The sequence below is a fragment of the Macaca nemestrina genome, chromosome 6, assembly GCF_043159975.1.
Source record: "Macaca nemestrina isolate mMacNem1 chromosome 6, mMacNem.hap1, whole genome shotgun sequence".
Lineage (NCBI taxonomy): Eukaryota > Metazoa > Chordata > Mammalia > Primates > Cercopithecidae > Macaca > Macaca nemestrina.
The window spans coordinates 95,667,432-95,681,472 of NC_092130.1; the positions used below are offsets into that span (position 1 = coordinate 95,667,432).

At 42.4% G+C, this 14,041-nt stretch overlaps 1 protein-coding gene across 5 annotated transcripts in view; it reads left to right on the plus strand.

Moving 5' to 3' along the window:
* LOC105475057 (acyl-CoA thioesterase 12) overlaps positions 1-14,041 on the plus strand; it is a 65,906-nt gene that overhangs the window by 27,197 nt on the left and 24,668 nt on the right. For 4 of the 5 annotated variants that reach the window (XM_011730002.2, XM_011730004.2, XM_011730003.2 and 1 more), the window contains exons 4-5: positions 3,564-3,665; positions 7,791-7,926. In XM_011730002.2, the coding sequence (XP_011728304.2) occupies positions 3,564-3,665; positions 7,791-7,926 (238 nt within the window). The remainder of the gene's footprint in view (positions 1-3,563; positions 3,666-7,790; positions 7,927-14,041) is intronic. The other variant, XM_071098737.1, reaches the window with a different exon arrangement.

A 14,041-nucleotide genomic window follows, 5' to 3' on the forward strand; every position in this document is an offset into this window, starting at 1 on the left:
GTTTTTTGAGCTGCTGGATCTATGGATTTATAGTTTCTAAGAAATGTGGATTTTTTTCAGCTATTTTATCTTCAAACTTTTTTCCTGTCTTTTGTGCTCTCTCTCCTTTTGGACTTTAGAGTTTTAGACTTCTTGTTAATGTTCCACAGGTCACTGATACTGTTCTTTTTTTTTTTCTTTCAGTCTTCCTTTCTCTTCATGCTACATTCTGTGTAGCTTCTTTTGTCATCTTCAGCTTCACTGACTTTTTCCCCTGCATTAACTAAACTGCTCTTAATCTTATCTGGTTTGTTTTTTATTTCAGATGTTATATATTTTTTTATCTTAGAAAGTCCCACTTTGTTTTTTTATGTTTTCCATTCTTTCCTTACTATTTTCATCTTTTTCTCTATGTTGGAAGTCAGCAAACTATGGTCTATAGACCTGTTTTATGAATAAAAATTTTTTGAAGCACAGCTATACCCATTCATTTATGTTTTGTCTGTGTTGCTATCACAGTACATTGGCAGAGTTGAGTAGTGGCAGTAGAGTCCATGTGACCACAAAACTTAAAATATTTACTATCTGGTCTTATCCTTTAAGAAGATGTTGCTGACTCCTGTTCCAAATCTCTGAGTTCATGGTGCCTATATTTAATTGTTGTTTTAATATCTTTTGTTGTCATTCCATCATTTCTGTTATCTGTTGTTTTATTTATGTTACCTTTCACCTAATAATTTTCTTGCATCTAATAATTTGTATTCGATGCGAGCATTGTGAATTTTATATTGTTTAGTGCCGGCTTGTGTTATATTTCTTTAAAAAGAGTGTCAGACTTTTCCTGGCAGGAAGATGTTGTTACTTGCAGATTGGTTTGAGCTTTTAAAGATCTGTTTTAAACTCTTCTATGGAAGATTTAGAATACTCTACTCTACAGCTACTTTAGACCCTCTTCTAGGTTGGGATCTTCTGTTATCTCTGTGAAGGGGTTCTATATTCAGTGAAATCTGGCTGGAGAGAACTCAAAAGATCCCCAGCTGTGTGTGAGTTCTTGGAATTGTCCATGTTACAGTTTCCCAGGAATTGATTGTTCCTCAGAAGCTGTTCTTGTCTGGCCTTGTGGGGTTTCACCCTGTATATAGTCCAGTTAGTATCAACTCAAAGACTCACATTCATATTTCTGGAATTCTTTCTTTTTTTTAGCTTACTTCTCTGGTACTCTACCCCACAAATTTTAGCTCCATTCAATTTAGCAGAGTTAGGATTTCCTTCCCTAACCTAACTGTAAATCACCTTTAGCCTGAGAACCTGGGAATGCAGTGCTCCTCTCATTGTTTTTCCCGCCTTGGGGATCACAGTCCTGTGTTGCCTATTTTTGTAGGTGGGAAAATAGATGCTTCCTATATTTTGTCCAGTTTTCTAATTGTTTTCACAGAATGTAATTCCAATCTTACCTAATCTCTTATAACACAATGAAATTCTCCCTGGCATATGTTTTTGAAACATTTGGTTATCACATATAACTAAGTTAACTGTTCTAGTAGAAGATAGTGTTTAGAACTTATTTTAACACTCCAGAATTGTTGCTTTGTTTTTACTGTTAGATATTTTATTTTATTTTTCATTTGTCCATTTCTCTAAAAGCAGAAAGCTGTATGGGATTAAGGGTTGAGAGAGTTGGGAATAGATAGTTTAATTTTGGCTAATCACCATCTAGTTAATTTAGGATTTACCATGTAAATACTAATTTGCATTTATGAGTTGAGTGACTTAAAATGAGTCGTAGATTATTGATTATTCTTTTTACATGGTGTACATGGTAAAGATACAGATACAGATATTCTTCATTGTTGACAACACAGTGCTGAGCTGTGCCTGAGATCACTCATTATTTTCAGAAGATAATATTACTCATCTGAAACATTTGGGAAAAGGTTTATTAGCCAGAATCTAAAGACAAGTCCCGGAGTTTACCAACACTTCTCCAAAGTACAATCCTGAGGACCAAGCTTCAGAGCTCTTCACACGGGGAAATCTAGCCCATTGTAGTATCAACATAAAGTGTCTCAGCTACCTTCTTATTACTCCTGAAAAATTAATCACAGAAACAAAGCTGTAAATACATGATGCAATTCTGTCCATGTTGGCTTGGTCCTAGGAAACCCTGAGAGTATGCTGCCTAGAGACATTTTAAAAAAGAAAAAAAGCTCTGAGAGTAAAGGCTAAAAAAAGTTATGGTACATTTCTCTGGTGGTTTTATAAGGCAGTCACCAATATCTTGTTTTCAAAAGCATATTTAGGCCGGGCGCGGTGGCTCAAGCCTGTAATCCCAGCACTTTGGGAGGCCGAGACGGGCGGATCACGAGGTCAGGAGATCGAGACCATCCTGGCTAACACCGTGAAACCCCGTCTCTACTAAAAATACAAAAAACTAGCCGGGCGAGGTGGCGGGCGCCTGTAGTCCCAGCTACTCCGGAGGCTGAGGCAGGAGAATGGCGTAAACCCGGGAGGCGGAGCTTGCAGTGAGCTGAGATCCGGCCACTGCACTCCAGCCCGGGCTACAGAGCAAGACTCCGTCTCAAAAAAAAAAAAAAAAAAAAAAAAAAAAAAAGCATATTTAGTAATAATGAAGTTTAAAAGAGCTTATCATATAATGTCAAATTTTTAAAAATTGGAATAGGCCAGGTGTGATGACTCACTCCTGTAATCCCAACACTTTGGGAGGCCGAGGTGGGCGGATCATAAGGTCAAGAGGTTGAGACCATCCTGGCCAACATGGTGAAATCTTGTCTCTACTAAAAATACAAAAAATTAGCTGGGTGTAGTGCTGCATGCCTGTAGTCCCAGCTACGACGGAGGCTGAGGCAGGAGAATGGCTTGAACCCGGGAGGCGGAGCTTGCAGTGAGCCGAGGTGGTGCCGCTGCACTCCAGCCTGGCGACAGAACAAGACTCTGTCTCAAAACAAAACAAAACAAAATCAGAACATAAAACTGTAAATACATTACAATAATTTTATATACACATGCATATATGCACACATATTTCGTGTCATATGTATATATTATGAAATGTGTATATATTATGTAATATGATATATGTGTATTATGCGATATGTATGTTTATGTATTATATATCATAAATAATATACATTTATATATCATATATATCATATACATTTATATATCATATATGATATGTCATATACGTTTATATGTCATATATGTCATATACATTTATATATCATATATGATATATAAATATAAAAAGCTAGAAGAAAATTCAGCTAAAATTTAATAATTATTATCTCTGGGTGATGGAATTACTGATAATATATACTCTGGATAGTCAGATTCCACAAATTTTACATGATAAATAATTTTTATAATCAGAAAAAGTTAATTGTCCAATGTTATAGAACATCATTGAAAGAATTCTATTGCTTAAAAATAAATTAAAATTCTGGTTTCATTTTTAAAATGAAAGAGAGTAATGGTGCATACATATGACTACATTTTGAATGCTGAAATCTGAACTGTTTCTGGATGGCCAAGAGTGTATTTATTTATCTTTTTTTTCATTGTAGATCAGTATCAAGGTCATGGTACAGGACATGCTCACCGGCATTGAGAAGCTTGTTAGTGTGGCTTTCTCCACATTTGTAGCCAAACCAGTTGGAAAAGAAAAGGTAAATTTTGTATATGAAGATGTATCTAGCATGTAATTCAAGGACATAGTAACAATTGCATCAGAATGTTATAGAAAAAAATGACATTTCTTCTTTCCATGAGATATACTTTCCCAAGATTTGTTATTCACCAATATTTATTGTAAAAGTTACCATTCTGTGGTAACATCAGAGGAATAGGAACTTTAGAGAAAAGTACCTTAGAGAAAAGACAATATAGAAAGTTTGTAAAATACAAAAAAAAAAATCCACATTGTTTTAAATGATCTGAAGGTCCTATCAGTTTCTTTAAAATACTGCCTACTGGTTTAGTGCTCTTCATTTGTGGTCATATAACTCAAAATTGAGTTAAAATAAAATCTTTTTAAAAAAAATCAAGAGCAATTTAGCAAGCAGTTGCATGTTATAGATTAACCATTGTTAATACCTGAAGGAAAATTGTCAACATTGCTGAGTTATTGAAGTTTAAAAATAAGCTTCTGGGCATGTGGGGTGAAAACACCCTCCGAAGCGATACTTTGGCCTGATGAGTGCGCCTAGCTGGCTGCCCGGCCACGTCCCACATCCACTCATCTGGAGGCTGCTGGGGATTTGCTCCTTATAATTTCTTGGCATTTTTTTTTCAATGTCAGGGTGCCTGGAGGAGGGTCCCATTTAGTCTAAACACTCTGATAATTCAATCTAGAATATGAGTCTTTCACTCCAAGGATCATCCCAGAGCTAGACACAGTGGCTTCTCCTAGCCCTACTCTGAAGCAAGGAGAGGTCCTTCTCTGTCTCTTTGTCTGAAGCCTTCTTCAGACTGCCTCCCACTTTAAAGCCAGACAAATGTTTCCACTGTACCCAGGAGAGGTGGTGGCAGAACCACACTCACCAGCTCCTCTTCCTCATGTGAGCCAGGAGGCATAGAGATGGGCTAGGGCTGAGTTGGATCATCATAGTGCCAGTGGCAGGTGTCCCTGCAGAGCTTTGTACCCTGGGGCACTTCTCCCACTCTTAGTCTTTTGTTTTTGAGCAGAGTCTCACTCTGTCACCCAGGCTGGAGTGCAGTGGCACAATCTCAGCTCACTGCAATCTCCACCTCCCAGGTTCAAGAGAGTCACCTGCCTCAGCCTCCCAAGTAGCTGGGATTACAGGCTCCTACCACCGTACCTGAATAATTTTTTTTTTTTTTTGTATTTTTAGTAGAGATGGGGTTTCACCATGTTGGTCAGGCTGGTCTGCCCGCCTTGACCTCCCAAAGTTCTGAGGTGTGAGCCATGGCCCCTGGCCTCCACTCTCAGTTAACATTAAACACGTTGCAAGGCAAATTCATATTGCCCAAGGGTGTTGTTTTTCAAATGGAAGTTCATATCAGCTAATTCTGTTTGTTAAAATGAGGTTTTCTGGGCCATATCATGGACCTACTGAATTAGAATCACTAGCGTGGAATCTTGGAATCTGTACTTTGCCAAAGCATCCCACAGAGCCTGTGTTCACTAAAATCTGAGACACTGAGATAGTCTTCCCAACCATTCTGTTTTTCCTGACATCCCCACAAATCTCCAGACTCTTGGAAATGAGAGAATATGAGATGGGTGCAGGTGCCCGTATCTGAGAGCAAGTGACAAAGGAACGCACCTTGCCATCCCATTCCTTTGCATGGGGCAGCAGAGGAAGTCTGTCATTTTCCCCCTCCAGCCTCAGACTTCTCACTCCAACTTCATGGATGTGTGGAATAAGAATATAATAGTTGGCCGAGCATGGTAGCTCATGCCTGTAATCCCAGCACTTTGGGAGGCCGAGGTGGGTGGATCACCTAAGGTCAGGAGTTCAAGACCAGCCTGGCCAACATGCAGAATCCCCGCCCCGCCCTACTAAAAATACAAACATTAACTGGGCATGGTGGTGCATGCCTATAATTCCAGCTACTTGGGAGGCTGAGGCAGGAGAATCACTAGAACCCAGGAGGCAGAGGTTGCGGTGAGCCAAGATTGCGCCATTGCACTTCAGCCTGGGCAGCAAGTGCAAAACTCCGTCCCTAAAAAAGAAAAAAAGAATAGAATAGTAACACTTCAGTCCAATCTCTCTTGAGACTGGAGAACTGGTTTCTGAAAGTGGAAAGTCAGATCCATTATGGTGCTAGCATAATTGGTTGGTTCAGATAACCTTAATTGTAAAGCACCTTTCCAGACTAACTTATTTCCTACTTGCTAATATGCTGGTTCAGTAGCTCATCACAAAGAGATCCATGAAAAATCAGTGGTTTGGTTTGAACCCATAGGACTACCTGAATCACTGTTCACAGTGAGTTTATTTTAGGATGAAATTGGTTCAAAGCGTAATGTAGGCTGATTAAAAAACAAAAAAGAAATTGGCAATGATTAACCAGACTTAGTTCAACAATTGCACAGGCCAGATCATTGAAGGGACGTGCAAGACTCCACAGGGTACACTCATGCAAAGCCTTACTAAGCTAAAGCAGATGGTGCGGCGGGAGAAAGCAAGCACAGGCCAGCCTCAGAGAGGGCCGAGGCCTCCAGGCACAGCCATGCCTCGGGGGCCTTAGTCACACAAGATGTACTTCTGCGGAATAGGAATCACCAAAACATACGCAAGGTATCTTGGTTTCAGGAGAACCAACACACAAGTTTACCAAGCAGTCTTGTATACCCTGCTAGTCACACAACTGACACAACACTACAAAAATTGTTAAACCAGGCTGGGTGCAGTGTCTCACACTTATAATTACAGTGCTTTGGGAGGCTGAGAAGGAAAGATTGCTTGAGGCCAGGAGTTTGAGACCAGCCTGGGCAACATAGTGAGCCCTCATCTCTACAAAAAATAAAAATAAGTTAGACAGGCATAGTGACACTTGCCTGCAGTCCTACTGGGAGGATCCCTTGAGCCAGGATTTTGAGGTTACAGGAAGCTATGATTACACCACTGTGCTCCAGATTACACACTGTACAACAGAGTTTCAAAAAAAAAAAAAAAAAAAAAGGAGTTAAACCAGTGCATGCCATCAATCTACACACTCCTAACCAAACTCCACAAGGTAGTCCAGGAGAGTTTTGGACTTTAAGCAGCATATTATAAATCACCAGCTTATTTTTTTTTCTTTTTTTTTTTGAGATGGAGTCTCACTCTGTCTCCCAGGCTGGAGTGCACTGGCATGATCTTGGCTCACTGCAACCTCCTTTTCCTGGGTTCAAGCGATTCTTGTGCCTCAGCCTCCTAAGTAACTGGGATTACAGATGCGTTCCACCATACCCTGTTACTTTTTGTATTTTTAGTAAAGACAGTGTTTCACTATGTTGTCCAGGTGCAGTGGCTCACACCTATAATCTTGAACACCTGACCTCAAGTGACTTGCCCACCTCAGCCCCCGCAAAGTGCTGGGATTACAGGTGTGAGCCCCCACACCCAGGGATCACTAGCTTATTTCATCCTTATCTTGGTCAAGGGTCAGTACCAGACTTTGAGTATCTTGGAAATAAGCATGGAGCTACCCCAGTCCAGCTTCAAGGTGACCCTTCCTTCTACACACAGGGTCAGCAGAGGACATTTATGTAAGAATTTGAGCTCTTTGTTCTGTTGCCTCATATTTCCAGGTTTCTGGAGGTTGGTGAAAGCTTTATTCCCACATATTGATTCTTTTGTTTTGCTTGTTAGATAATGTTTTCACCATGTAATGAAATTTCCAAATTGGGAATACCTCATGGTCTAAGATAGCTTTCTCTAGAACATCTTTATTCCCTCTCTTTGCTTTCTTAATTTTGCAAAAGACAGGAAACATTTAGATTTCAGTGGAGTCAAAGTCTCCCTCCTCATTCATCGATTTGAATAATTTCTTATTTTGTAGTTCTGTTGAAAATTTTTAAAAATCAGGGAAAATTAATAGAGAGAACTTTTTAAAACACATATCTTGTTGCATGAAGAAATAATTAAGCCTGTGTTGATTTTTTTAGTTTAAAAATAATTTAAGAAAAAATTTAGTCATAACATGTTTAGTGAAAACACTCATAAAAGTTCTATTTACTTGAGTTACAGAACCATGTAGCATATCATTTGTTTTTGCAAAATTCATGCTGTGCTTTTATAATTTAACAAGGCAATAAAAGATAAATGCTTTTCTTTCTCTAGATTCATTTAAAACCAGTCACACTTCTAACTGAACAAGATCATGTGGAACATAATCTGGCTGCTGAGAGAAGGAAAGTTCGATTACAACATGAAGATACCTTTAACAATTTAATGAAGGAAAGTAGCAAGTTTGATGGTCAGTAAATCCACTTATAAGAACTTTAATTCTATGACTGTGACAGGCAAAGGAGCCTTTTCTTAGAGCACACTTATTTTCACCTTATTATTACCATTCAATCCTGATGACACTAGGTATCTTTTCCAACAAACCTGGTGACTAGAGAAGGAAGGGCCTGGCCATTGAGAATGTAACTGCTGACACCTAACGCCTCTTTAAATTGGAAGATCTCCAGGAGAGGAGATGGGGAAAAAGAGTGACAGGGACCAGGCAGTCATTAGTAAGCATGTGTTCGCTAATGATGGCTGAATGAAGGGTTGATGACAATGCCGTACTTTGACACGGTGCTTCGTGGCTCACTAAGCGGTTTCTCATCCACAGTTTCATAGGAGCTGCATGTAATCTCAACAGAGCAGGAAGCTGCAACTCTGAGCAGGAAAGAAACTTGCTAAAGATCATATGGGATATGAGCGGAGGCTGTAAGATCCTGCTCCTGTTGCCTGGTGCTTTCCACAATCACCCTGTGTTTTATGAGCCACACTTCCTTCGTTCCCTGGCAGTGATTTCCTGGGCTCTTTGATGCCTCCTGGAGCCAGACTGGTGGGGAAAGGCAGAGCACTGCCCCTGCCCGTCCTCTGCCCTTTCTTTTTGTCTGACCCCATCTTCTGAAGCCCCAGGGGATGCCAGTGGAGAGCACAATGAGGGAGGGGAGGAAGTGGAGTGAGCCTGCCCAGGCCCCACAGGCTGACTGCTGCCAGGAGGGCAGAAGGTTCAGCACCCCTTGGCTCCAAAGGAAGGCACAGGAAGAAGAGGAAGGAAAGCAGAGGACAAGAACATGTCAGAATAAGGATGTCAAAAGAGAAGGAGAAAGAGTGCATAGAAATGCCAGAGGAAAGAGAGAGGTAGCAGCCAGTGTAGCAGAAGTGCAGGGCCTTTATTCTGCCCCAGGTGATGTCCTGGGACCACCCCACAGAAGACTTCGGGTTAAAAAAGAGATTTTTCAAAGGTTTCTACTCATTGCTGACCTTTCAAAGGGCAATACCCATTACCAACTTTGTTTGTTTTTTTTTTATTTTTCCTTGAGACAGAGTTTCGCTCTTGTTGCCCAGGCTGGAGTGCAATGGTGTGAACTTGGCTTACTACCACTTCTGCCTCCCAGTTTCAAGCAATTTTCCTGCCTCAACCTCCCTAGTAGCTGGGATTACAGGTGCCTGCCACCATGCCCAGCTAATTTTGTATTTTTAGTAGAGACAGGGTTTCGCCACGTTGACCAGGCTGGTCTTGAACTCCTGACCTCAGGTGATCCGCCCGCCTCAGCCTCCCAAAGTGCTGGGATTATAGACATGAGCCACTGTGTCCAGCCCAGATCAAATTATTTTTAAGGAAATGAAGACTTCATCATTAAATGACGGTGTTAAGAGGAGCAAGTCTCTGTTTGTAAAGCTGGTCTCAGCACCAAAATATATTTCAAATGCATTTTGCTCAAGTAATGAAATAGCTGAACCGAGAGAACAACCCTGAGGCAGATGAGACAACCATTAATAAAAACCAAAACCTGCTGTCACCTCATCCCTAAAGTCCCAAGGAAGAATGAAATGACAGATAAAATACTTACTAATGAGCAAACCCGTACTATGCATGACAAGTAAATCTCTTAGGACATCTTAGAAAAACTCAAGCATTTAACACAGTTTTTAATAAGTATATGCAGTTCCCCTAGTTTCACTGGTCTTCCTTTCTGCAGTTATGTCTTTTAAGAAAAGCTTTCTGTCCTCGTTGAAATTACACTACCTGAGTTCATAAGGAGAAAGTAGAAATAAGCCACTAAACAACCAGAAGTCTGACTGACAATGTCAAAATACAGTTCTTCTTTGTTTTCTTTTTTCTTTTTTTTTTTTTTGAAATGGGATCTCACTCTATCACCCAGGCTGGAGTGCAGCGGCACAATCTCAGCTCACTGCAACCTCTGCCTCCCAGGTTCACGCGATTCTCCTGCCTCAGCCTCCAGAGTAGCTGGGACTACAGGCATGCACCACCACACCCAGCTAATTTTTGTGTTTTTAGTAGAGATGAGTTTTCACCACATTGGCCAGGCTGGTCTTGAGCTCCTGACCTCAGGTGATCCACCCGCCTTGGCTTCCCAAAGTGCTGGGATTACAGGTGTGAGTCACCGCACCCGGCAAGAAACAGTTCTTTTGAAATCTGTGCATGTTTATCCAGAGATTCTTACAAGAACTGCTTCCATCCTCTCCAAGTCATCCCTCATCTGAATTACATGTCTCAAGGTCATTCTCCACCCTTTTACCAGGAACTCTCTAGATCAAGCTGCTGCCCACCAGGAAGAGGGTGACCCTGTGATGCGTGAGGTGCTGGCCAGTCTGCCCCGCTGCCTGCTGGATGGAGTGTGTGTGTGTGCTGGTGGATAAAATCACTCATAGTCATTTAGGTGGAAGGACTCCTTCCCTCTCAGCAGAAAGGAAAGACTACCAACTGACTAGTAGTTCTTCCCAACAATTCTGTATGAAATGCCTGTCATGTGCCAGGAACCTGTTTGCCACTAGAGGTATAAAGATGAAAAATGCAGGGTCTTTGCTCTTGAGAAACTTGTAGTTTAGTGCTGGAGACAGACATATTTAATACTTTCTAAGTAATATAGTAAGTGAACAGAGAGCTGTAGACTCTAAGTAATGTGGGAGCCCAGAGGAAGTGCCCTTGGGGCTTCACGAGATACTTGCTGGACAAGGGGCTATGAGAAGAAAGTTGGGAAGGCGAGGAAGCATGCAGCAGTGAGGGTGAAGACGCGGAGGCATGTACCAGGGCGCTGTGTGCTGAGAAGCCACCAACACAAGAGTATTGCTAGAGAGAAAACGCAAGGTAGAGGGAGGCAGGAGAGGAAGAAGGTCGGATTATGTCACGGAGGCTCCCTGGGCCATGCTGAGAAGCTTGTTCTTTCTTCTGTTCTTGATGGGAGCCATTGAAGGATTTTTAGCAGGGTTGGGGCATGACTGGGTTTGCACTTAATATGGTCACTCTGGCTAGAGGGAGAGAGACCAAGGGAGAGGTGAGGGGTGCCTAAACCAGGCAGTAATAGCGGGGAGAGACAGGAGGGAAAGAGTTTAAAAATATACGCGAGGTCACACCAACAAAATAGGGTCACTGATTGGCTGTGGGGAGAAGAGCGAGGAAGAAGGAGCATAGGCTGACTCCTGGGTGTCTGCTTGGAGCAGTTGGTTAGCAGTTGTGCCCTGAACTGAGATCATGGATCTGAGGGGCAGGGAAGGGCAACTTTTAGGAGGTAGATGATGAGTTCAGTTTTAGGCATATGGAGTCTGACGTGCCTGTGGACATCCAAAAGGAAGAGACCACAGCTGGGGAGACTCCATCTGAGAGACAGCCGCTTAAAGAAGTAGTTCAAATGAAGACAGCCTGCAGCGCACAGCGTGCTGGGCCAAGAATGGAACCTGCGGAGCACAGGCATCTAAGAGAGGATCCAGGAAGACAAACCTACCAAGGAGACCTGGAGGGATTAATCAGAGGGCTGCAGGGAGAGCTGGAGAGAGCAGTGTCACATGCCAAGGAAGTAGAGTTACAAGAAGAAATAGTGGTCAACTGCGTTCCAGGAAGTGAGGAATAAAACCTGTCTGCTGGACTGGGAATCAGGAAGGCATTGGTGACATCGGCAAGTGTGGAGTTAGAAGAAGTGTGGGAGACATTTGGATATCCTTAATTATTTAGAGGAATAATGGGATGAGGGACAGTTTACCATAACCTTTATGTCATATGCACAGGCCCAAGTAAACACTTCTATCACCAGCCTTGTTAGAAGCACGTGTACAAGGATGCGGCGGGTGGGGAGGGAAGTAGAGCTGTGAGTCTCCTGGCCCCGACAGCCCGAGTGTCATCTGTTGCAGGACATGTGGACAGTGAGGGACACAGTGGCCATCGCAGCTCTTAGAGCCGCTTGGCTAGTTCAGAGCCTTTGCTTTTGTGGGAAACTGAAGCATTGTGTCCCACAGCAGCACTAGCATGTGGCAGGACCTCACTTCCCTCAAGGTGTTTTCCTTCACTCTAGCCATCTGAGGTGGAGCTTGCTCCTCTCTGACCTCTGGACCCAGCCCCACAGGAAGCAGGAGGCTTCCATCGGCCCACTCACCCCAAGCCATCCACCCTGGAGAGAGCTGCCTCCTTCCACCGGACTTACTCCTAAAGGCGAATTGCTAGGATCTGGGCCTATGCATTGCCTCATCTTTCTCTCATAGTCAGTGGTTGCCCCAGCACAAAGCTGCTCTTTTTATTTTCTGATCCAGTACTTTTCTTATCCAGGTCTGTAAGCAAGTCCTCTGAATTTGCAGAACCATCCTTCTGCTCTCTGTCTTCGTGAGCTCAATCATTTTGATTTTTAGATGCCACAAAAAGGTGAGAACATGCGATGTTTGTCTTTCTGTGCCTTACTTCTTTTGCTTGACATAATGACCTCAGTTCCATCCATGTTGTTGCAAATGACAGGATCTCCTTCTGTGTTATGCTGAATAGTACTGTAACAGGTCTATAACCAAAACCTCTGACTTTGCTTTTCTCAGCTTGCTGAGGCAATGTCAATAATAAACAAAACGAGGGCCAGGCACAGTGGCTCAAGCCTGTAATCCCAGTACTTTGGGAGGCCGAGACGGGTGGATCACGAGGTCAGGAGATCGAGTCCATCCTGGCTAACACGGTGAAACCCCGTCTCTACTAAAAAATACCAAAAAACTAGCCGGGCGTGATGGCGGGCGCCTGTAGTCCCAGCTACTCGGGAGGCTGAGGCAGGAGAATGGCATGAACCCGGGAGGCGGAGCTTGCAGTGAGCGGAGATCCAGCCACTGCACTCCAGCCTGGGCGACACAGCAAGACTCTGTCTCAAAAAAAAAAAAAAAGAATAATAAACAAAACGAGAACTGTAAATGGGAATAATAAAGGTACTTACATAATGGGTTTATGGGAGCATTAAATGAGTTAATATAGAAAGTGTCAGGCATGCAGAACGTGCTATCATTTGTATTGTTGTTTGAGAGGTCCCCACCACAGGAGGAATTAGAGCCAACAGTTAAAGACAGATACTTCACAGGAACTTTGCTGTGAAGGATGAAAGAAATAGCCTGGAGCTACAGGAGACCCTCAAAGTCAATGGGCATTGTTTTTCAGGCTAGGAGAAATTTGGTCATGGTTCCAGGCTGATCAAGATGACTGATGAGGCCTGGCGGTGGCTCATGCCTATAATCTCAGCACTTTGGGAGGCCGAGGTAGGCAGATCACTTGACATCAGGAGTTCGAGACCATGGTGAAACCCTGTCTCTGCTAAAAACACAAAACTTAGCTGGGCATGGTGGTGCACTCCTGTAATCCCAGCTACTCAGGAGGCTGAGGCAAGAGAATTGCTTGAACCCAAGAGGCAGAGTTTACAGTGAACCGAGATCGCACCACTGCAGTCCAGCCTAGGCCACAGAGCCAGATTCCGACTCAAAAAACAAAACAAAACAAAACAAAAACAAACAAACAAAAAAACCCCAGATAATTGATAATAATTATTGAGGAAGAAGTTAATTATAAGAGGAAGAGATAATTAATGTCAAATCTGCACTTTAGACCCTGGGAAATTGTTGTCATGTTTTTGTCTTGGAGGAATAGGGATCTCTGCTACCCTGAGCTCCGTTGCGAGGGTTCGTCTATTGGGAAGGGTTGCTAGGATGGTGACTGAAGCTGTCTTCACACCCCCCTCAAGGTAACATGAGCCAGGTAAACATGGGTGGCTGCACTGGCTTCTTCTGGTATTGTACAAGTTGCACTAATAAGTGAAATCAGCAGCAGACAATTTGTCTGCACAACACTAACAGTACTTTGAGTACTGGAGATTGTCTAAATTAGTAACAGGCACACATGACAGTCATTCAAATACAGAGATAAAACGATTGCAATTGACTTGCGTTTCAGTGTATTACAAAGTTAGCCAGATTAGATCTACATCTACATGTCTAGTTCAATTTCAAATTATAGATTTGTTTCAAAGTCTTCTTTTATCACCTGCTTTGTTTAATCTGCCCTAATTTAGATTATTCTACATCCTTTCACATAAAACAACTTTTAACCTAATTCCATT